At 33.8% G+C, this 26,385-nt stretch overlaps 1 protein-coding gene across 1 annotated transcript in view; it reads right to left on the reverse strand.

Annotated features, from left to right (window-relative positions):
* Positions 1–26,385, reverse strand: part of COL11A1 (collagen type XI alpha 1 chain) — a 211,820-nt gene that overhangs the window by 57,233 nt on the left and 128,202 nt on the right. Inside the window, 5 exon segments of the mRNA XM_039216657.1 lie at positions 11,863–11,916; positions 12,175–12,264; positions 12,647–12,754; positions 15,464–15,517; positions 19,907–19,960. Of these exon segments, the coding sequence (XP_039072588.1) occupies positions 11,863–11,916; positions 12,175–12,264; positions 12,647–12,754; positions 15,464–15,517; positions 19,907–19,960 (360 nt within the window).

The raw sequence follows: 26,385 nt of genomic DNA on the forward strand, positions 1-26,385 counted from the left end.
AGGAGGAAGAAGAGGACAGAAAGAGAGGGAGGGGAGGAGGAAGAAGTGGAGGAAAGGAAGAGTGAGAAAAACAAGAGGAATAAGAACAAGGACCATGAAACAGATAAATGGAAAGGTGTTCCTTGAATTACAAAGAGATAAAGAAAAGGTTAAAGAAAGCACGCTTTTTTTGCAACAGAAAAATATCAACAGAAAACAGTACATAATGTGACATCCCTGAAGTCTCTATTTATCTGAAACATTGGTGCAGACACATTACTGTATTACATTTCTGCTTTAACATTTCACTTGTAAAATCTCAGAAAAGGATTAGTACTCATTAGTGTTACCAAAATCTAAACTAAGCATCCAATTTAAGTGCTGAGATATTTTATTTGTAATTCACTTTACAAAAAGAGATGCAATTTTGGTTTGTCAGGCCATGAAATCTTTCTCTTTAATTCTGTTTGACATTTAAATCCCAAATGTTGGAAGACTACCCAAAGAAGATATCATATTAGACTATGTTGAGGTCAACAAGTATGAGACTGGAATGATAAGAGATTCACTAGGAAGCAGAAACATATATTTTTAAAATGTATTATTTTCCAGTTACCGAGCCTATTAAGCAATTACTGTGTTAAGTACTCTGCATATGCAATATAATTTAGCTCTAATATAGTTTGCTTATTTTTCAGGGAAATACCATAAGGGCCTGATGTGCCAAAATTCCCACAAAGATTCCTCCTAAGTACTGAATACTTCATAGTGAAAAAAAAAAAAAAAAAAGAATCCCTGATTGTTTGTACCACTATATTTCATACATACTGTGGTAAATCTTAATAAATAGGAGAAACTGCCATTTAAGCCCACGTCTACCAGAACGAACTTATACTCATTGAACACCCTCTAAAATGAGAAAACTTCCAAGATGGCAATGCTTATGTCTTTCATCTTAATACTCACTCTCCGTCATTCATTTAGTTCATTTAAACTTTGTTAAACAATCATTAGAATCTTTGCTTCTTGTTACCATTACTTACACGTTTATTTTTAATTTTCAAAAACAAAGAATTGTTTTCATTTTTGAGAATTATTCAACACATGTGTGGGACTTTTTCATAATGTTCCACCTTTGAATTTAAAAGCTAACTATTCTTTCTTATGTACAGAACTCTAAACAGTTTGGATTAATGCATCTTTTTGAGAATGTATTTATCCTTGATCTTCCTCCCCTCCCAATTACTCATATACACATACTCAGAATTTTTTTACTTTAGATTTTAGTATTGTAACATGCAAATTATTTTCTCCTAATATATCATAGTTTTCCTTATCACTGTAATACAATATGCCCACTCTTCCCTCTGAACGGTTAGTTACAACTTACCTTCTACCTTGGAATATCTTTGGTCTTTTCCTGTAGTATTAAAATCTAGCCATTCTTTAGGCCCAGGATAACAACCATCTTTTATAAAAGTTGTATTATTCTGAAAATTTAAAGCCTGAAATGTCCTTCTAAATATTCCTTGCACAACTTACCATAGTATGCTAGGCTTTCTACCATTATTTTCTGAAGGAATAAATGCAGCATTTGGCACACTGAATTTTTCTCTGTAAATATCCGTATGATTTCTTCATCGATACTTCCAAAGCAGAAAGTATTTATTGTATACATCAAATAATTACAAATAACAGCAATAAATATAAGAACATTATAATAGAATTAGATATATGTACTGGCCTTTCCATAAAATATGTGAATATAATAGATATGTTAAAAATTTAGGGTCTAGGGGCACCTGGGTGGCTCAGTCAGTTAAGCATTTGACTTTGGCTCTGGTCATGATCTCACAGTTCATGAACTGCAGTCTACATCAGGCTTTCTGCTGTCATCACAGAGCCCACTTCGAATCCTCTGCCCTCCTCTCTCTTTGCCCCTCTTCCCACTTGCACTCTCGCTCTGTCTCTCTCAAAATAAACAAATTAGCTTAAAGAAAAAAGTTAGGATCTAAATGTTTTCATGTGCAGTCAATAGAAATTTCCCAAATTTGGGGGAAAAAGAGCATCAACTGAAGGTATACTTTCTCTAGAAAATTACAATTAAAAATTACAATTAAAAGAAATATGTATTTCCTTTACTGGATACATTATGCCAACAAGCTATATGAAAATAATGATTAACTTTTACTTAAGAAAAGAATGCTTATTAATTTTCTAGGAAAGTATGTTTAATATTTAAAATTAATCAAATGAAATTTTCATGTATATCGAGAAAGAATACTGATTTGAATCAATGACAATATGTATAATTTGTAGATATTATATGCTATTTTTCATGGGAGAGCTTAACTACTTTAATTATTCCCTTGGAGCATTCATAAGATTAAATTTCAGATTGCCATCTTGCTTGTAGAAACTGCATTAAAATTAGTAATAAAAACATATTACTTTCCTGTAGTTAAAATATTGCTCATGATCTTGTCACAGACCATTAACTTTGAAACAATAAAATGAAAACAGTAAGAAGAGACTTTTTGGATGTATATTTGTGCCCCAAAGTACAACTGTGATTTCTTTTTCCATTAGTTATTTCAAACATTCTATAAGTCTAGATATTTCTAATAACAGCATGCTCTGCAATGATTTTGTTTTATACATCCATAAATGAATAGTGAAAATCTCTGATGATACCTATTAATCAAACAATCCTACAAACTTGCAAGTTTTTTAAAAATATTCCCAGGCCAACTTGTAAAAGAAAAAGCCGGATGAATCGTTTAGTCCCAATTGAATCATTGGAGAAATCTCATTAAAAAAATAAAAATGTAAAACCAATATTAAAAAGAGAACCTATTTACACCTTCCACAAAAACATAGTTAGAATCTACTTTCTTCTGACACTGACTGGGAATACAAAATGTATTACGGTAGGTATCAGCGCTTGAGAAACATTGCAAATGCATATTTTCCCATAAAGGGTAGACATTTATAGTGATAGAAATTGTTACATAGCGCTTTAACTGGCTTCGGTAAGGAGCTAAGGGCTTTATAATTGTCAGATAAATAAAAATTTACATCTAAAACAAATACATTTGGGTTTAAACAAAGATTCAATAGATAAATGATCAGCTTCACAAAGGTAGGATTTTTGCTTTTTTTTTTTAATTGACCTCCAGAACTTTGAATAGTTACTAGAACACAGTAGATCCTAAGTAAATAAATGTGTCAGTTGTATACATGATCTTTTTCCTTTCCAGCAGTGGAGCCACTAACACTCCCATCTTGAGCATACTGAACAAACATTCAATGGCTCACATTTCCCACCAATAAAATGGGGATGGAAATAGTTTGCCCCCAGGTTTTTGTGATGCTTAATGTGGTGATACCTCTAAAGTTCTTTGAGCAATGTTTGTCTTAAGGTATGAATGCAATAGATCTTAGAGAACTGTCCATGAACATCTATATATTTCAAAAACAGATATGCAATCTCAAAAGAGTGTAAAATTCTAAAGAAGAAAAAACTAAGGTACAGAAATTTATATGATATATTTAAGGTTATACTGTTAAAAGAATGATAGAGATTTTTCCACAGAATAATATCTATAATCCTAATTTAAACTGTTTGTATACTCATGGTTTACATCAATATTGAATATTTAACACAAAGAAAGTGCCTAAATGGAAACACCTCTCAAAAAAAGGGCTAAATGGAAACAACTCACAAAAAAGGCTAAAAAGCATAAGAATATCATTTTCCCACTTCATGATTTACATAGCAATGGGCACATGGCAAATTAAAGGTTTCCAAAGGCATTCAGTAGTTGTCTTTTTGTTTTATTGTTTTCTTTGCTGTTCAAAAGCAAAGGCAATAGAATGTGTTGACTTGCATGAATTATAATGACCATATATCATAAAATATTCTGTTATTTTAATTCTAAATATTAGTCACTGCAGGTCATGTATTTTCAATTGAAAGGTGGACATTTAGCTGCTTTTAAAAGGGAGCAATTTAGATTTCTCAATTTAGTTACCTTTCTTTAACTTTATGTTAGCCAATCCTCTTCTGCAGCCCTTTCCCCTAAACTTTACAATGAAAATAAAACAAGCAATAGTATCAGTTTATGTTCTTGGAGCAAAGAGAACAGTGGTTATTTCTCTAACTCTTTAGACACAGGAGAACACCCAGATAAGTATTTCCTGTTATTTTCACTGGGTGTTTTATATTCTGAGGAATGCTTATAAAGTAAACGAATGTGGTAAACAGAGACATGATCTCATCAGGATTCAGTTAAAAGGCAGCCCACTAGAGAGGAGTTTTATAAGAAGAGAAAATGAAAATCCAGATTATATGGTACATCTAAGGTGATACTGTTAAAAGAAAGGTTGAGATTTTTTTCCACCCTTTTTGTATTTAAAGCACGAACACAAGTTTTTACAAACTAGTTATTCAAGTAGAAGGAGAAAAAAATTCTGCTCTTCCTTTTAAGACCAACTTGACCTTCATGGCAAAATGATTTTGAGGAACTCCAAAACTCACCAGATTACATGTATTATAAATCATACTAGCCAAAAATTCAGATAAAAAATCAAGCATTACCAGAATTTAAAGCATAAAAACTGAATGATTAAGTCAAAGTCTTGCAACATCTCAATATTTGGCCTTTGATCCCCACCATCTCTATCTTGCTCATGCCTGGCTGGATGTCAAAATAAACCTATTATTATAAACCATAATAAACCCATTATTATAATAAAGCTGGATTTCAACAGAGAAAATGTGCTCTAACTCAAAAAGTATAGTATACGATGAATTAATCAGTAGGTATACTCTTTTTAATAATTTATCTATTCCTTTGATTGAGGACTAGATAAAAGCCAGTGAAAAGAAGGTTCTCTAGAGTAGGAGGTATAAACAAAATTAGAAAAAAGTTGGAATTATGATAGGAAAGACATGTAAACTCGTAAGAAAGATGACAAGAAAAAAACAATAGCACACAAAAAGGAAAAGAAAGCCAGAATTATCAGGAGATGGTCATGAAATAGAAATCATAGGAAAATATGGATGGCACAATTTTGAAATCTTGGACATTTACCTATTTGAAGCTATATGTCTGACCCTTTCTCATATACTTTCTCCACATTAACTAACTCCTACCATTTTCTGGGGGAAAAAAATGTGGTTTTAAGAATATAGGGCTTTTATTAAATGCACTATTCTGTTTTAATTTTCTTATTTCTAGAGAAATAACTATTGGCAAGGAGGTAATTCATATCAAAAAACATATACACAGGAGAGGTTATTTAGGGAATACATTTTCCTTGATTCTGTTTTGTGAAAATACAGGTGGTAGGTACAATCTGAGAATTTACTTGTATAATATAACTTTATATATTGTGTGTTTACATAAATATAAAATTTTTACTCAAGTTTATGTTCAACATGTGAGAAAAATTCTTCACTGCCTTCCTCTCTTGCTGTTCAGTCCTTGGTTGCTTTCTGCTTTGTATGTATGTATCAAGACACCCACTTAGTGAGTCAACCCCTGAGATCAGAAAACATGTCTGTGCTTTGAATGATATCTATTACCAGCTCTTGTGTACAACATCATGTATACAGTGAGTGGCTGGTTTTTGCCAAACTTTAAAACCCAAAGTCACAGCACCCTTTATCTTACGTGGGAGCACTAAAAACTGTTTTTTAATATACAATACTTCTAGTAGCACAACCTTTAGAAAATTTGTTTTCCATAGATAAAACTGATTTTTATTTATAGTTACAATTAGAACATTAAAAAAATAATTGTTTTCATCTTTTTTATTCTATACTTTAATAAATTACTTATTATTTATTATCTTATTTTATCTACTTCATATTGGTCTTATGCAGTATACCTTAAGCTCTTTGCAGGAAATATCTATTCGATGAATCTATATAATTTTAGCTTAATAGACTATCTGGTATATTAAGATCTTTATTTAATTATAGTTTTCCGTAAGAAAAGATGTGTAGCAGCTTACAAGGAAGACATAGAACATAATATAAATAAAAAGTAGACAAAAAGAAATAGACAAAAAATAGATGAGCAAGTAACTTTTTATTGGCAAAAGATAGAACCAACAATATTAGTAATCTAAGAATGCATACTATAGACAAAGGTCTTCCCAACTTCAGGCCATGATCTACTGATGGGTTATGAAATTAATCAAATGGGTCCTGCCCAACATTTAAAAGATTCATTATAATAAAATATTATAGATAGATAATTTTAAAATATATCACATGTACTTTTTTGACAGAGCTGAATTTGGAAAGTTCAAAAAACAGTCATAATGACCTTATTACATTTCAATTTTGGCCTCATGACTTCTGTAAGTCAAAGCTGAAAGAAATCAGTTTCAAAATTTGTAAGTTAGTAGTGGGGGGTGAGGAGAAGCTAGCTAACTGCTCAAGAAATTACTAAAGATTGCTCACGATTTCTAAAGCTAGGATTAGCAAGAGATTTCTTCTAAGGATATTCATAAAGAGGGCCCTGCATCAATCTTCCAAATCCTCAAACAGATCCTTTTGATTGATACAACTCTATACATCATAGTTCCTCCAAGCATAAGCCAATGACATCACAGTTGGACCTATCAGAGTTCACTCAGTAAGCCTACTTCATAGGATATCATAGCAATGTGACAAAGATAGCCTGGACTGTATTTCTGACTGAATGGATTATGAATAAAGAGCCTGATGTCAAACATATTTATAAATAAACATATGGACACAAGGATGGACAGATGACTATTAAATATTATATTTCATTTTGTATGGATCAGAATACATAAAATATATACTGCATAAGGTACATAACTGTGACATGTACAAATTTTTAAAATCTCACTGTGAACAAGAACTGTTAATTGATAAAAGTTCTACTTAAGGCTTTTAGATTTAGTTCATCAATATCCTATGCAATGAGGGAATTTATTTCTCTAGTAATCTAGAAATACACAGCATACATAGGCTCCTTGCAAATTGCATTCTAGGATTAAGAAGCTAAATATTCAATGGTATACTGAAAACATCTATAGTCATTAAGTATTCAACCTGTACATTTGTTTAAGCAGTTTGATCTCACATTCATTCAAATTAGTTATAAAGACTACGTATAGGAAAACTAAAGCCAGTTAGCTGTGATGTTAACTCTTATATAAGTCTCTTCTTTTGGACAAAATTATTCACAGCAGTAGAGATGGGTCAAGAGGACATGGGAAAATGCAGCTGAGAGATGGAGGGAGGTGGAGAGGTAAAGAGAGGTAGAGAGAGATAGGTAGAGAAAGAGAACACTTAATTAAGCAGATGCTTGCAGAGTGAGAGGCATACTTATCTGGAAATGAGTCTGTGTAATGTCTGCAAAGGCTTTTTGGCTTTTTGTCTCCAAAGGACCATGAACATAGGTAAATTGTCTACCTTCTGTAAACCTCTGATTTTTGCCTTTAAAAATGAATGATAATATCTACTATAGTAGCAAGAATCAAATCAAATAAAGTTTATAAATTTCCTAGCATTAAGGTCTGAAAGAAGAAAGACTTTTTAAAATGTTTACTTATTTGTGAAAGAGAGAGAAACTGAGTACAAGCGGGGGAGGGGCAGAGAGACAGGGAGACACAATCTAAAACAGGCTCTAGGTTCTGAGCTGTCAGTACAGAGCCTAATGTGGGGCTCAAATTCACAAAACCTTGAGATCAAAACCTGAGTCAGATGCTCAACTGACTGAGCCACCCAGGCACCCCAAGAATAAACACTTTTAACATTGCTTCATTGCCCTATTTTATTTCCTTTATCCTTCACATTCTTTATCCACCTTATGTCCAGCAGATAATTCATCACTTTAATATTTTTTCTTTAATATGAATAACTGCAAAATCTCCATCCTTCTGTGTTATGAATTTCAGTCCTGAACTTAACATGAAACGGTCAATATCTCAAAGGCAAAGTTTGTATTAGATTGATAAAAACTCAGAACTATCTACCAAAGAGTCAAGAAGTTCTACTTTTACCCTTTTATCCCTTATGACTTAGAATTTGGCTGCCTCTCATCAAATGGCCAGATATTTTCCTCTGATATTTTGATGTCACCCTTTGACCAACATGCAAAATAAAACTTGTCATCTTTCTTGATAAATCAGTCACCATTCCTGATTTCTTGTGGTTACTATCAATTGCAATATTACATATTACAAAGTCTTGAACCACAAAAAAAGAAGAATTAACATGAATAAATTTTCTGGCTAGAATATTATTTACATCTAGAAAATCAACAGTTTTTTTTTTCTTTTTTAAAAAATGTGTATTTATTTATTTATTTTTGAGAGTGGGGAGCAGAGAGAGAGGGAGAGAGAGAGAACCCCAAGCAGGCTCTGTGCTGTCAGCACGGAGCATGATGTGAGACTCAATCCCATGAACTGTGAGATCATGACCTGAGCCGAAATCAACAGTCAGACGCTCAACCAACTGACCCACCCTGCCACCAAACAGTGGAATAAAAACTTTTTTCATCTGAAATAAAAACTTTTCCAATCAAATTTCATATGCAAAAAAATGCTTTAGATGGAGTAACCCAAGGCTGGTTAAAACCTATTATGAACTAGAAGTCATCATCATGAATCTTTTTACTACATTTTATAGCAATTCTAGCAATAGCATAAGGAACTAATAAATATAAATGATGTCTTTAGAGGTTCCTCTTGTATTAACTTTGAGGAAGAATTTTCATTGGATAACATGTACAAAACTGGATATGTGAATTTATTATAAGAAAAGGTGTTAATACAAAATAACTGAACTCTCAGTGAGCATCTGTGGAACATTTCTATTAGCAAAGTATAAAGCCTTTTATAATCTCTTGTGACTGTTGAGAGGTTTTGGGTTTCCATGTGAAAGTGTTTTGTCTTTGTTGTTGTTGATCCTCACCAGGTAAAATTGCTCCGGGCATGGAAGGCAACACCAAGCTGTCATTCCCAAAAGGACACAAGCTTGAGGTCATCACTCAGCTTTCATCTTTCCTCACTGCCCACATCCAATCTTAGTAATAAATCCTCTCCCGCCATCCCAGTGCTTGTGACATCTTCACTGTCCTTCACTTCCCCCTGGCCTTGTCACTGGCTCACTCATATTATGACACTGATCACAGCTTTTATGCTCATCAAGTCTCTCCCATTTATGTTATATGTAACATACAATGATATTTTCCCTAAAATTTAGTTTCCCATAATATTTAGTTTCCCATAATATTTAGTTATGCTATATTTATTTTTTGCTCCAAAAGACTGTATTTTTTTTTATTCCACTTGCTCCAAAAACTTCAAATTACTTCAACTTACCTCTTTAGAACTTCAATGATCATATACCATATGTCTGCTCTAGCTTTAAATTATGCAAATACATAGCAGAGTATCTGGGTTCTAGGAAGAATTTATCAAATTTTAGTTCTTCCTTTCAAGGTACTCCCTTTAATAAGATTGGATATCCCCTAATGCCTTTCCTTTTTTTCTCACTCTTAAATGATCTTGCCATCTTCTGCACTCTGTGAAGCCAAGTTCAAGGGTTGCCTCCTGCATGATCTTTTTTTGCTGCTTTCTCTTCTCTTCCTCCCTCCCTTGCAGGATTAACATTTCTGTTTGTATGCCATTAGGCAACTCATCATTGACTGTCTTATAGTGCTGTTTAGAGTTTAGTGTTTCTTTTCGAAATGGTTTACCTTAAGGTCACTTAAAGGGATAAGTTCTACAGAACTGAATTGTATATAAGGAAGTAGGTAGTAATTGCCAAATAAATGGTATTAAAGCTGACTAAATAAATATTAGATTTTCAAATCATATTTAATATATAATTATATATGCAGTCAAATGCTGATTAACATTCTATTAAAGTATATCTCCTGTGTGTACTATGCAAATACAAACACAAATACGTGGACGTTAACTTTTCCAAACACTTGGATAGCATTATTTGATTAGACCCTAAAATTAACTTTAAACAATTTAAATCCTTATAATCATGATTCAGTTTTCACAGATATAATAATTGATCTTAAATATATATACATAAGTATTTATATACAATATTTAATATTATATATATCCCTAAAATAAAATCAGTTTAAAATCTGAAATTCTGATTAAATGGATTGTATTGTGCTCAACATTTTGAAGATTCTATACTCAAAAACTTTCGTCGTATTCAACTGTTGTTCCTGCTAGTGCTACCAGCACTTACTTATGAGGATATTTTAAATGTTCTGCATATATTTGTGCATATAGAAGGTCAAATATAGTTACTGAAATACTTATTTTTCTTTTTAAAAAATCTTTACGGTATGACCGTAGCTACCTTAATCACTGTAATATGCCATTTATGTGATCTGCAGCTTAAATGTGCAGCCAAAGGTTATAATGCCATGTTCTCAGTATTAGTTATGCTATATACACTTTACTCCCATATCAAGCTTTCTGAGAACTCAAATTAGTAGATATGGAATGGCTACTGTCTGTCAGTCACTGTGCTGTGAATGTACTAAAATACAGAAACTCACATTCTAATGAGAGAGACAGCCGGTTATACTTCAATGTAATTTCTGAAACACAAACTACAACACAGAGCACTAAGGGTAAAGAAATGTCACCAATAAATGAAATGGAGGTAAAGTGTCCAGAGACAACCATACAGAGATTTAACATTTAAGCTTGATCTTTATAGATGAGTAGAATTTTTGTCAAGTAGAAAAGGGAAAAAGGGGTCTTCTGTAAGATCCAGAAAAGTAAATAGTATTCTCTCTGCAAAGCATAAAAGACCATGGTAGTTTGAGAAGCAAGAAGTTCACTGCATTAAATTGGGTAGAACTAGATGTAGTCAAGAAGGCAAATAAAATGGGCTATTGTAATTGGGACCAAGCCCTGAGGATGACTTGTTGGTCATGATAAGAAGTCTGTTTCTGAAGGTGGCATGGGACCATGAGATGTATCAAAGCTGAGGAATGACACAGTTACGGATGTGTACTGGTAATTCTAGAAGCAATGGTCCAAACTGAAGAGACTAAGGGGAAGGAATCAAGAACATGAGTTAAGACACTAAGCAAGGAAACATAGGAAAGAGTCTGAACAAAGGTGGTCACAGTAGAAATAAAGAAAAGGAGACACCTTAAAGAAACATTTTGGAGGGGGCAAAGATATGACTTTAACATTTTGTATGAAGAAATTGAGAGGATTTAAATCCACTTCCAGCTTTTCAGACTGGTGAAATAAAATAGAGAATGAGATGAGGCCACTAAAATTGGCAGTTTGGCTACTACTGGTAACCCTTCTGAGAACATCTAAGAACAAAGGTGAATTCATGGGAGAAAATGAAGACTATTCAACTTCTTTCAGAGGGACTGATCTATATCTCCAAAAAGAAAAGGTGAAATAACAATCTGCTATTTTCTCATTTGCCAATTAGTTCATAAGGTTACATTAACTAAATAAAACAATCTGGATAATACCTAAATGGATATATATGCCTTTCATGCTTAGGAGAGTTTTCTCCTAAAATTCAAGTCTCATCAAGTACTCACAATAAGACAAATTATGATTTTTTTCCTTGGGCATTTATGAAGCAAGTTAGCTCCTTTTACCTCCTGACAGCAGCAGTGGAGTAAATATTTCCAATCGTCTAAACTCTTCTGTGTCTGCACTCATTAGCGCATGCAATTAGTAGAAACCAGGCATTGACTGATTTGATTGACGTGTGTTTATTTTCTCTCCCACACACTGTGGGATCACAGCATGAGAGTAATGAAAGAAGAGCTATAATTTGCAACCAAGGGTAGCATGGCTATTTATTATAATCATACTTACAACTGGCCCTGGTGGGCCCTGGGGACCTTCCCCTCCTTTCAGTCCAGGTGCACCCTGGGAAATGAGAATAAAAACAAAGAAAATGAATCGATATGAACTGAATATAAATAGGGGAGGTATGACTGCTAAAATTAAGACATTAAGCAGTGTTTTTAGGCAAAAATATATATTGCTATATATATTACGATAATCAATGCTTATGCTTACATATTTCCCCTTCATTACCCATGAATCTGTATTTAGTCAAGTCCTGAGAAAAATGCTTCTAATAAGCAATCTCATTCACATGCTTCATCTATATGCTGATTATACCTGAGCTCCAGGAAGACCTCTTTCACCTGGGAAACCACGTAATCCCGCTGGTCCATCTTTCCCTGAGATACCTTGAGGACCTGGGTCACCCTGAAGAATATAGTACACATCAGTCATGAAGATAATTTCTACATGTTTCTATCAGCAAAATTGTTATTATGTCTAACCTGGAAGTATAACCTAAATGTCATTCAATAATGAGAATATTGTGTGGAATGCCACAAACGTTATAATGAACTAATCATATTTAAGACTGTACATACACGGATGGCTTTATGGTAAATGGAGCTAAGTGGTCTTATGTTATTGTTCAGTCACACCTTGAAGTAAAATAACTAAATATTCTACTAAATATTTGATCCATTAAAACACTGCGCTAAAAAGTTAGAGACTCTACGGACAAGTGATGAGAAGCTACAGTGGAAAGTAAATGGATGTTTTTAGCCAAGAAAATTCCTTAAGCATGCCATACCTTTGCACCTTCTTTTCCTGCAGCACCAGGAAGACCTTGCTCACCAGGAGGGCCAGGAGGGCCAGGATGTCCTCGTTCACCTATTGGACCAGTCTCCCCAGTTGGTCCCTAAATTGGAAAGCAAAACCTCATTAGATTGCACTTTTGTTTTTCGTAAGGATAACACAAATCCCAAATAAGTATTACTCTCTTTTACAATAGTTTTTCAGGCTCATTTATTTTCATAATGTCCTACAAAACATATAAAAGCAGCGTGGATCCGGAAGGAGTCTGAAAAGACTAAGTGTTGTACTTGGTAAGGATCTGAGTGTACAAAGGCCATGCATAGGTAGACTCGAAAAGCTATTTTCTTTGTTTAATATCAGAATTGCTTTAGAGTGAGGCCAGTCTAGGTATTGTTAAAAACTGTGGTTTTTAACTTCAGTTTCATCCCATTCCCTCTTTTTATATAAGATGTCAAATGAGTTTAGGAGTCATAGAGGCTTTGGTACCACATGGGTAGCTACACAATGAATCACTGCTTGATAAGAAACCTGGGTCCCCTGGAACCCAAACAACTAAAGTAGTTCTCCTTGGAATTTCCATGACTGGAGACCTCCCTAGAGTTAATCTATATTCATTTGACAAAGTCTAGGGAAAGTAGCAGGGAGATCCTGAAGCCTGTGGGTTTGGGCTGACAGTTCCCCCTGGCCAAAAGCTATAACAAATAGCCCACTACCTTAAATTGCTGCAGAATGCCAAAGTGAAAAATATCAGGTCATTTATGTGTCCCCTGAGTGGTGCTGTTTTGTGGTGCTAAAGTTTAATGAGCTTTCAAGTGTAAATAGAGAATGGTGACCAGTTGCTCTCTATCTCCACTTAGAATAAAACAAAATGAAGGATTTAAGTTAAAGACATATAAAGAGAAAGTTTCCAGATGCTAAGGTTGTTAAACAGTGGCATGTGTTGTTGAAGTTGTTTATGCATTATCATTCTCTGCCATTTTTCTAAAAATGCAGCAGATTCTTTGCCTCTGGTCTTGAATACAGAACATACCTGCCACAAATTTGTGTGTAAATTTCTAGGTTTAAACTCTTTTGTTATGTATTGCTTAAAGTCCTCAATTTATCATTAATGTGCAAACATTCCCCCACAAAGGAATTGTTCATGAATATCTGACCACTGGAATTTCAACAGTAAGCAATGTAAAGTAGATCCTAATTTAATGGCTATCACCATCAAGACAAAAATGAGCAGTATGACTACAAAAAATGGAGTGAATATTAAATATTGCAATCAATATTGTTCCTAGTAAATCATTTCCCTTTCCTAATATAAACACTAGACTATTGAAGTAGGAAATTGGATTTTCTCTCTTAAAAGAACCAATGAAGAAAAATAACTCAATGAAATGCATCCTCAACAAAACCCCTGAAACTTTTATGCCTTAAAGTAGTGAGATACAACAAAAACAACAAAGGTCCTAGAAGCTAGGCTAGATGTCTACATTACGCAGAGACGAATTTTCAAAAGGTGTAAGATCGTGAAATATTCTGGTAAGCCCTTTGATATCTACATTCTAGTTGGATTTTAATTTCATTTATTTAATGTAAAAGTAATAATTCCTTTAAGTTACAGTTTTTCACAGAAAACTGCCATGAAGCTGCTTGCGATGGAAAAAAGTAAGATACTTTGAAGGTAGCTAATTACTGAGGGAGTATTTTTTTTAATTTAAACTTGATAAACAGTTAAGAGTTCATCACAAAAAAATATGCAAAAAAAATCATGCATACTACATTTTCTTTTTAAAAGAGCATATAGCATTTCCCTTGGTTCGGGATTCATCTTTGGAATTAAATGATTAACCAATCCAAGAATTCTTAATTTTTGCTTCTGTGACACATATTCCTAGAAAGACGATGCAGTTTTTTGTTTCTTTAGTTATATGTGTATTTGAATGTGCATGTTTGTGTGTGAGTGTGTGTGTGTGCGGATGTATAAAGTGCAAAGAACGAATTACAGGCTGAAAAAAAGTCATTTAATGCAATTAAATAATTAAAACAATGATTCAACTCTCTTGCTCTTTTGCTATGATTTGTCACTAGCAGTGTAAAATTCCAGCTGAGTAAACTAAATATGTTCTGTCCATTCAATACCACTTTGTCAGAATAAATATTTTCTATTCCCACGAATTATTCCATGATTCAGTATACTGCATCAGTCACTGGGACTCTTTCTGTCGCCTATATTGAGAAAGCTATTCATCTTTGTCACCATTTAGACATATTCAAAGATTACAAACTAATATTTTATCATTGGTGGAAGTCATTACAAAGACAAAAATATGAAGAAACATGTAATATATAACAAATATTACAGTTTCAGGGAAAAAACGCCCTGCTCAAAGCTTTATAGTACATTTCTAATATATTATACGTCTAAATCTAATTTATACTCAGAAATCTGAGTCATTTTGTAATTTGAAATTCTAGGAAAAAAATGATGGTTGGCCTTTTAGTAAAGCATTTTGGTAGTGTGAGTAGGTAGTACTATGGTCAGGCTTTTATGTTAACTTCATTGTGAATTTTCTAACTGAATTTTCAGTATTTGTTTTATTCTCTATTATTTATGTACCCAACTGAAAAAATCACTTCAGCTAAGCAAAGTGTGCTAAAGTTTACTTGACATAGGCCAGTGGCACACATTTAAATCTGATAAAAAATATAAAGCACATCATTTTGAATCGTAATAAAATGGGCAGATTTTACACAGCATAGAAAAGATGAAAATATAAACAGGAAAAGAAATCTTATCAGAGAATAAAGTAAAAGGACATACCTGTGGTCCAACAACACCTCCTGGTCCTGGAGGGCCAGTCTTGCCTTGAAATCCCTAAGGAAAGAAAGCATCATCTTAGACGTGCCAAAAGCATAGATTAAAATTTAGGGTAACTCACATTAAAACAAAGTCACTTTTTGGGTAAAAATATTCATTTTTAAATGCTTAAATATAAATTATATTCTGGTTTTCTTTAACATTCAAAATTGAGCATCCTCACTACTTCACATTACAGTCTAATGATTACTTTCAATAAACTTAAAAAAGAAAATAAGACAACGGGATGAAGACGAAGGAAAAACATGTTCTTAGCCCTACTCCACCTGGTCAAACAGAGTGAGAATTTTAACTTAGCAGTGATTATGGAAGAAATAAAGGATGATATAGACATTCTTTTTTTTTAATGTTTGTTTATTTATTTATTTAGAATGAGTAGGTGGGGGAGGGGCAGAGAGAGAGGGAGAGAGAGAATCCCAAGCAGGCTTACAGCCCGACTTGGGGCTAGGTCCTACAAACTGTGAGATCATGACCTGAGCAGAAATCCACAGTCAGATGCCTAACCCACTGAGCCTCCCAGTCACCCCTTGGCAGTTTTTGTTTTTTTTTTTTTTTTTAAATGTTTTCTATTTCTAGGAGAGAGAGAGAGAGACAGCATGAGCAGGGGAGGGTCAGAGAGAGAGGGAGTCACAGACTGAAACAGGCTCCAGACTCTGAGCTGGCAGTCAGCACAGAGCCCGACGTGGGGCTCAAACCCACGAACTGTGAGGTCATGACCTAAGCAAAAGTCGGACGCTTAACCGACTAAGCCACCCAGGCGCCCCACCCCTTGGCAGTCTTGAAAGAGTCCACTGGCCGGTATACAGAGATAAATCTATGGTCTGTCGTATTAATGCATTTCTCTTTCCTGCATTCCAATGTAAAATAAAACAAGAATAGGATCAAAACAAAATAAAAACAAAAATAAAATAAAACAGGATGTAGAGTACATTTATTAAAAAAATACTTTGCATGATTAGTAATCATTTTAGCATTTTATCAATCTTCTTTCTTAAAACCTCCCAAAATATAGTTACAACTGTAGCTTGTAAATAATGCAGCCATTAAGATAAAATCTGCTAGATGTAAGCAGCATGTAGTCACTAAACAAATCTTTTGAGCATATATTTTGGTGTCTTTATTTCTCTAGACTCATGGGTTATTCATCCTGTATGACTGTTTTATGATTAGCAAATTTCTTTCTCATGTAAGTTAACTTACATTTAACAGTTGGAGAAGTAGCTTCAAAATAGGGGGGGGAATAACCTTCAGAAGAACTGAATTAAAGCAAATAGTGTTTGTAAAAGTATTCATGGTAACAGAAGATTAAATATAGTATGACTGGAAAGTAAAGGGCAAAAACTGGTAGCCCTGTGTTCGTATCACAGGTGCTGATTAAATTATTTATAATGACAAAATTTTATAACTAGGGAAACAGAAAAAAAATTGTATGTAATTACTTTACTTGACATAATAGGGAAAGAAAATAGATCTCTTCTATTTTTTAAGTCCATTAATTCTTTTTTAAATTTTTAGATTTTAAAAATTTTATGTATGTATGTATGTATGTATGTATTATTTGATTCTGAGACAGAGAAGAAGACAGAGAGAGACTAGGAGCAGGAGAGGGTAGAGTTCTCGAGAGAAAAAGAGAGAACCTCAAGCAGGCTCCACTTCCACCGTGGGGCTCTACAAGGGGCTCGATCTGATGACCATGAGATCATGACCTGAGCAGAAATCAAGAGTTGGATGCTTAACAAACTGAGCCACACAGGTGCCCCTAAATCCATTAATTCCTAAGACCAACAGGGTTTGTCTTGAGATACCACTATTAATAGTAAGACAAATTAATATAGGAAGAATATACTGTAGAATTTATTTAGTATTTTATAAAGAAAATAGCAACTTGACTGCTTAATTTTAACTTGTTGTCAAGCTATTGGTTTGGAAATTTACACACACATACACATGTATATACACATATCAGCACACCTATACATATGTGTATCATGATGTGTATGTGTCTATTTATATTTCTTTCCTATTGAGAGATAATAGCTTACTGATTTGTTCACATTAAAAAATAAATGGTGAGAATCTATTGACTAAAAATCAATGCTTAATTGGAGAAAGTCTGTAAAAAATGTGGAAAGGGAAAGAGATGCTAGCACATCTGAGTGGATGACAGATTTGGGAGGATTTGGGGAGACGGCATAGTTTTGATATCTGCTCAATTACAACATTTAGAGTGTTTGCAAATACCTACTAAATGTGACACAAATAAACCATGTACAAGAAAATTTTATAGTTCACAATGGAATGTGCTTATTCAATATTGTCATCATATTAAGACTACACTTGCCATTTAATTTTAGAATTATAAGTTAAATTATGTTTTTCAATGTTCCTGAAAACTGAGATCAGTTTGTTACATTGCATCTGCAGTAAGACTCTAGAAAAATGTTACCTTCTATTCTGATAATCTGCGAGAGCCTAAGTTAATTTTAGGATCACTGCAGGATTTGGCAGTGTGTTTCTGAGACAAATTTGGGTTGTTTCAGTGTAACAGAAATTATTTCTGATTACTGCCAGTGGCCTTAAAAGCTTTGAATTATAAAACATCAGATGAAACTTCAAAGTTTTTCTTACTCAAGACAAATCTCAAATATAACAAAAGAATTTCTTCTTCAAAATAAGGTGACACATATATAGCAAAGTATGGCTGCTCTAGATTCTGACTCTTTCTTGTACAAGGCAATCCTCTGAATCACAGCACATAACAGGGTGAGAAAAAAAGGTTCTTGACTACAGCATGATTCACTAATTGCTCTTAAAAGTGGATTTGAAATCAGGCATACAACTTTCCATAAATAATTCTAACCTTTGTCTCTGAGAAACTACTACATGAGAACATCCATCTTAGAATCAGTACTTAATATGCTATTTGTCCTCTTTGTTTAAATTTAAATGTTATATATAATATAGTTCCTTTGGATAGAAACAGAAGGTCTTGATTAAATTGAAGACAGAAGGGATTTTACCATGGCTACTCTCTAGGTATCCTTTCCCCAAAAGACATTTTGAAAACATTCTAGAGTTACTCCCACGAAGCTACACAATGACTTAGCTAAAAATGACTCACTGCAAGATTGGAGAATATATTTGCAAATCTGAGTATGGATTCTTCGTTAAAAGGTTTATTTTATGCTCCTCATGCAGATGCAATTCCCTGGAGGAAACCCAAACAATTTTACTCTTTGGTCTCACTAAATCATATTTGATTCAGCTTTTGAAATCCAAGACTTTGAAGTTTACAATCCAACTAAAATTAAGAAGTTGCTACACTAAGAATCATCGCTTAGTGAGCAAAACTGGAATTGAGTTGCTGCTGATAGACTGTTTATCCTACGCAGAAAATCATCCTGTTTTCAGATTTGTTGCTGTGTGTGCACTCAATGCAACTCTAAATATGTCTTCATGCTGGCTGCATGCCCTAAAATGACTTTGAATCACATCGTCAAAGCTGGTCTGTGTTGTGATTTCCCTAAGATATCTGGATAAATTAATCAATGGTGCAATCCGAACATTGATTCCAAGGAAATGTGCTAAGCTATGATAACTTCTGATTAGACTAACATCCCACTGGAAAAGGCAGACACAGGATTTTGTACCAGTGGCAGAGTAAATAAACAAACCCACCAGGAGCTTCAAACTGTACGGTTTCCCCGTGCCCAAATCATTGTTATTCACAGAAGTTGTTCAGACAAGGTATTTAATGTTATATTCCTCATAATTTAAAAATAAAATTCAGAGACATTTTTTTCATTTACATTTTCCTACTTGAGGCGAGAGGATGCATTTGACATAGTTTCAACCTAATTATAGCCTATGGTTCCAACATCAGAAAATATTTCATCCCTTTGTTCTGGATAGAAGAATGTATTATTTGAATGGTTTAGTGTAATGTGTTTCCTTTAGGGAGTGGAAGGGTGATAGGGTTGGATGGAATACATCTATAAACAAATACTTCTGTGAAAAGGTCAAGGTTGAGAACCTTGTAGAGGTATCCAAAAGTTAATGGTGTCTTCTCCATCAGCTCATCCCCAAAGTGCTATTATTGACAATAAGGACAATCAAATCAAGTAACACCCCATATCCTTAAGTATATTAATTTGTGGTTGGATACAAATTTGGATATATATAATATTTACTATATTACATTTATATGTATTTGTCATATTATAACTATATATTTATATTATATATTTATTATATATATAATAAATTTCAATAAAATTAATTTCTCCTTTGCCCTTAACCTAGGAGCTGTTAATAAAAAGTAGCTTTCTGGGAGATGATGAGGTACCAGAGATGGAACATTTCTATCGAAAGAAGGGGGTCACTTACAGTCTCTCCACGTTGTCCAGGGTGTCCCGGCAGTCCATCCTTCCCAGGTGGTCCCTGAAATCAGAAATATTAAATACCACATGTCACAAATATTTATTGAATTGTTTTATAGTTTAAATGTAGTATGTTAGACAATTTTCTCATATTTTCGTTAGATATCATATTTTGATGCTCTGTTGATTTTATGTATAGTAGTATGTATATATATCTCTTTGGGGATAATTCTATCTGTGACTGTGACCAAGAGAAAATTGTGTAACTCTATTATGAACATTTTACATTTAAATGATTGCATTAGCATCTGTATTAAAAAAAACACATTCATATAGATTTGTTTTTTTTTAATTTTTACAAAAGGGTTAATTCTTTAGTACTTGACAAATAAGCATTTTTCCCTTTTTTTGGTGCTCTGTTCCTAATTCAATTTCCTGTGCACCAAGATTTGGATAACAGAAAGATAGTGTCCTCTAGTGGTGGTCTGAGCTTATAACTGATAAGAATGAAAAGAAACACAAACACCTAAACAAATTACACTTTGTCTTTAAATTGCTTCAAGTAAAGGAAACAAGGGAAGGTTTGCTCAGTTTTAGATGTCACTGGGGCCAAATTTTCCCAGTGGTTTTCTTAAATATCCTCCTGGACACATCATGTTTATTAAGCACTGGACAGCAAATCTACCCTGTTATCACTTTCTCTAAAGGATGCTGTCTGTGTCATGAAGGAAGAAATAAATGAAGCAATTAACTAAGTACTTAAAGTAAACAACTCTGTGTGGTTCCTGTGTTTTAGATACTTAGTAGATATAGATTGCTTCTTTAGTCTGCATTATGGATCATTCACCCTACTCAGAAACCATTAAATTTTGGGGTCAGATTTCAAAATAGGCTTAATAGATATAGGCAGAAATAGTCTCACCCTCTAGAGAAATGAAGAGAAATGATCCTCTCACAGTATGTTAATCATTTAAATAAATTGTTCTTAAAAATAAATTATTAACAAAACTATATTTTCAAATTATCAATTATTTTTAATACTGAGTTAGAAAGAAGGTAGTTGTTTCAAAATAAGTTTCTTTTCACTGATAGCTTTATTTCCTGGGGTAAGACTTTTTTCTTCATTGGCTGTGACACCTCAGGAGAAAAGGCTTCCTGACAGTGCCCAGAACCAGCTCTGCTCCCTGATCTCATCTTTATTGACACACTGGTTGCCATGTGAATTAACAGCTCTGGTTAATGACCGTTATTATGACATTTCACAAGATTACTACCTGCTCAGTGATTCGCTCATGTTTTCCAGGATCTCCTGAGTGATTCTAGTGTCATCTTCCAAAAAGACCAAAAGGGGGATACTTTTAATCAAGGCCCCAAAATATTTTTGGCCATCATTTAACCATTTCTTCTTTCAAAGTCATATATTACATATCTATGTCTTAGGTACTAGGTGTACAGTAATCCAAGATTTAGCTCTACCCTCTGTTTAAAGGTGAAATACAGAAATAAGTAGTTAATTGCTAGTAGACTTCATGTAGGTCCAGTATTTCAGAACAGTAAGTAAAGGCAAATTTGGGGCTTTATTATTATTTTGATACATATAGGAATAAATGTGCTGTCAATTGGTGGCAGTAGTAAAAGTTTTAAATCAAAATACAGAGAGTGGCGACTAAAGGATAATAAATATGAATCAGGCTTTCCCCCCCATCATACTAAAATGCCTCCCAAATGATGTGTTTTGTCATCAGCACAAGCCATTTGCATGTTTTCATAAAAAAATGTAAATATAAAAGTTCAATATCTCATCATATTTGCTAGTTTGAGATGTACAGATTTTACTTTTATTGCAAAATATTATAAACCTTTAAAACTGTTAAACTTGATCTTAGATGAAAATGATCTCACCTAGGGGTGGCTGCAACATTATTTTTAATGGTTTTCCTGCATATCCTGAGGGAGCAGTGTTAACAGACTACATAAAGAATTCATATAATCATTTTTCTTTACTTAAGTATATATTCTGAATATTAAGTGATTAATTTTAAATGATCATAATGACTCCACACTACTTTCCAATAAAATAAAGTGGACTAGCTAATCATGGCATTAATTTTAAAATCATAATTTTATTGGTCAAAAAACAATGTCCCTCTGATATTGTTGAAGGTCAGTGGCGATGAACTTATCGAAATGAGGGTGTGCAGATACAGCAAGGTAATCCGTGAAAAGACACTTATAAATAAATATATTTTTTACTTCCCATTGTCAAGGAGTTTTTATTTTTCCTCTTTTATAAATAGAATATATCTTATGATAGTTATAAGTCTTAATTACCTCAAGTTAATTTTTTTCTTAAATGGGGTAACTATATGCTGACATTGGCGAGGTTAACAGACTCTAAACATGAACATTTTAGGCACTCAACAAATAATGTTTGTGTATGTATAGCTATGTGAATTTACATATAAAAACATATGCACATTTTCTGGTTACAATGAAGATGAACCTATTAATATGCAGGAAAAGGAGCTTGGCTCTATCCCTCCACCCGAATTTCTTCCTTCCATATTAAAGAGATGAAAGCATTTCTGTCCTAAAAATGTTATAAAACTGCATACCAGAGAAATAATAGGTACTTTTATTTCATGCTCTAATGTTTTACTTGACAGAGAAACAGTGTATAAAAATCATTTGTTTAGCAGTGAAAGCAATGTTCCTGAACAGTGTCATGTCTGTCCAACCAGACTGCGTGCTTCTCAAGTGTGGGCATTTATTACACTTCTAATATTTCTTAGAGACAAAATGCATGCTTGATTAATGTCTCAAAACTTGTTGAAAGATACATGAGACAATGGACTGAAAGAGTCTGAGGGAAAATGGGTCAAATGGCTTTCTTTGGCGATAAAATTACATTACATGAAGGAAAAAGTTCTTAGCAATATGTGTGATCTGTGCAAATATAAATGGTATGATAATGTAGAGATCATATATATCACTGGATTTTATGTTGCCAAACAATGATCTATGCATATGGCTTTAAAATACTTATGAAAAAGGTCTTATGTATGCAATCATTTCTTGGAACTGTGTTTTCACTTCTCTACATGTGAAACGTTGCATGACAATATTATATTTGGAACACAACTGAGATAATGGGTAAACAACATTACACGCAGGTAGTATCGATCTTACCCTGTATTCAATACAAGCTCTTTACATTAATCCTTTCATAATACTATAATATAGATAATAATCCTTTCTTGATATGTTTGCAGTAATAAAGCAAAACCGCTAGTGTTAAAATAATATTTCAAACAGTGTCTAACATTATTACAAAAAGTAAGAGATTGCTTCAACATGTAATATCTACTCTAAGTCAGTATTTCACCAGGGAACAAACTGAGGGTTGCTGGAGGGGTGCTGGATGGGGGGATGGGCTAAATGGGTAACAGGCATTAAGGAGGGCACTTGTTGGATGAGCACTGGGTATTAATTGTTAGTGATGAATCACTAAATTCTACCCATGAAACTATTATTACACTACCTGTTAACTAGCTTGGATTTAAATAAAATTTAAAAAATGGAGTGTCTGGGTGGCTCAGTCGGTTAGGTGTCCGACTTTGGCTCAGGTCATGACCTCACCATTCCCCAGTTCAAGCCTCATATCAGGCTTTGTGCTGACAGCTCAGAGCCTGGGGCCTGTTTCAGATTCTTTGTCTCCCTCTCTGTCTCTGCCCCTCCCCCACTTGTGTTCTGTCTCTCTCTCAAAAATAAACATTAAAAACATTTTTAATAAATAAAATAAATAAGTTGCTATTTCATAATAAATAATTCATTTTCAAACATGTGAGCTAAAGTCACATGTGAAAGTTATCAGTGGAAATAGAGGGTTATTCAAACTCAATAAAAAGTTGGAGATCTGACTTATTTTGCTCAGCGTAACACCCTCAAGGTCCATCCATGTTGTAACATGGCCAAATTTCATTTTTTCTCATTGCCATGTATTATTCCATCATATAGATAAACCACATCTTCTTGATCCATTCATCCGTTGATGGACACTTAGGCTCTTTCCATGTTTTGGCTGTTGTTGAAAGCAAAATAAGTCAGGCAGAGAAGGACAAATACCATATGTTTGCACGTACAGGAGGATTAGGAGGAACTTAACGGAGGACCAACGGGGAGAAGAAGGGGGGAAATAGTGGGGGAAACGGAGAGAGGCAAACCATGAGAGACTCTTGAATACTGAGAAACAAACTGAGGACTGATGGATGTGGGGGGGAGGGGAGAGATGGGCATGGAGGAGGGCACTTGTGGGGATGAGCACTGTGTGTTATATGGAAACCAACTTGACAATAAACTATTTAAAAAAAAAAAAAAGAAGAGAGAGAGAGAGACAGGTCTAAAAATAAAAAATAAAGATAAATTTAAAAAAAAGTTGGAGACCATATGGATTTAGTTATAAATTATTTTCAACATGCTTGAATGTATAATGTAGCCAGATAAAACATTCATTTAAAATTTTAACATCTTAACTCAGAATTTTCTAAATTGTCTCTTTATACAAAACTACTGTTGCACTCTATTTGGTTAATTATAATATTAGAAAATAGAGAACTTGGATATACAATTTTTTGAAGTACTGGCATATATAAATGGTCTCACATTTCTTCATACAAGGTGTATGTTACGGTTTTGTCAAAAAGACTCAGTTCAAAATCATTTTAGAATATTGAGTCAAAAAATGTGAATCAGTGAGCCTCTAAATGAAAATATCCAGGATATGAGTAAAACTACTAATGATTTCATTGTTTGTATTATTATAATGAAAAAACATTTGGTTCTCAAATTATTAACTGAAAATTGAGCTATACTTTGTTCCCTGCCGAGTAGATCATATTCAAACTATGTTGGTTATATTTTCAGCCAAAATATTTTTTAGCTTTGTTATGTATGGCCCAGGAGCACAGCATTGGCATCACCTGGACCCTTGTTAGTAACTTCAAGACTCACTCCAGCCCTATTGAATCAAATCTACATTTTTTTGATGTTTATTTATTTTTGAGAGAGTTAGGGAGAAAGAGTGCAAGCAGGGAGGGGCAGAGAGAGAAGGAGACACAGAATCCAAAGCAGGCTCCACGCTCTGAGTTATCAGCACAGAGCCCAAAGCGAGGCTTGAACCCACAAACCATGAGATCATGACATGAGCTGAAGTCAGACACTCAACTGACTGAGCCACCCAGATTCCTCCAAATCTACATTTTTAACAAGATACCAACATAATTTGTATGCACATGAAAGTTTGGACAGCATTGTATAGGGTAGACTAAGGGTGGCTCACAAATTTTAGCATGCATTAGAACTATCTGGAGAATTTGTTAAACACAGACTAGGCCCCTCTCTTAGAGTTATGAGTTAGCTGAGTGAGGTAGGGAGAAAACTGCATGTCTAACAAACCCCAAGTAGTACTGATGCTCTGGTCCAATGACCACGCTTTGAGAACAACTTCCTTAGACATGCGGGTGCTATGGCCTGTAAGTTCATATTGAAATTCATATTGAAATCCTAATTCATACTTTGAAATTCATATGTTGAAATCCTAACTCTCAGAGACAGTTATTAGTAACTTGGGCCATGGGTGGGTCTTTTAAGTCATGAAGGTAGAACCCTGGTGAATGAGATCAATGACTTAAGACTCCAAGAGCTCCCTAGCCCCTTCTGCTCTGTGAGGATGCAATAAAAAAAAATCTGTTACCTTTCAGAGGCCCCCCACCTGACCATACTGGCTAGAACTTTCAGTGTGCAGAATTGTGCGAAATAAATATCCATTGTTTATAAGCTGTCTCTAGTCTCTGTAGGTAAACAACGATGTACGTTTTTTTGTTTGCTTGTGTTTTGTTTTTAGCAGCCAAAATGGACTAAAGCAGTGATTAAGTTGATTCCAGCTCTCATAAATAAACTGAACAGGTTTCTAAGAAAAGAAAAATAAAACAACTGAGCAATGAGCATTTCCTATATTCCCATATATATTTAAGTATGGAAATAAAGGATTTCCATTAACTTTGTGAAGATACTTGAATAAGCAAATTTTATAAAAGGGATATAATTCAGGAAAGGTTATCATTACTCTTTCTTAAAAAAACATGGATTATAGAGACAAAAATAATAAATACAAATAAATTACAATGAAATGTAAGTAATGTCAGAATGCTAGAGCATGTTTAGGAAGGGACATTTTGAAGGATACATTGGATGAATGAAGACAAAAGAGAAGTTCTGATGTAACAAATACTTAAGATTCAGTAACAATTTTTAATGCCATCAGTAATATGTACTGCAGTCAAGGAGTATTTAAGAGAATAACATCCTAGTTGTTCCTGTCTCTGATCTACTTTGCAAGGATATTTATGAAGATCTACTTGGGTTATATCAGAAACACTCAATAAACTTCATAAATAGAAAAATGTACATTCTTTGACATCACCTATT

Source organism: Hyaena hyaena, unplaced genomic scaffold (genome assembly GCF_003009895.1).
Source record: "Hyaena hyaena isolate Hyena2069 unplaced genomic scaffold, ASM300989v1 scaffold_651, whole genome shotgun sequence".
Taxonomy (NCBI): domain Eukaryota; kingdom Metazoa; phylum Chordata; class Mammalia; order Carnivora; family Hyaenidae; genus Hyaena; species Hyaena hyaena.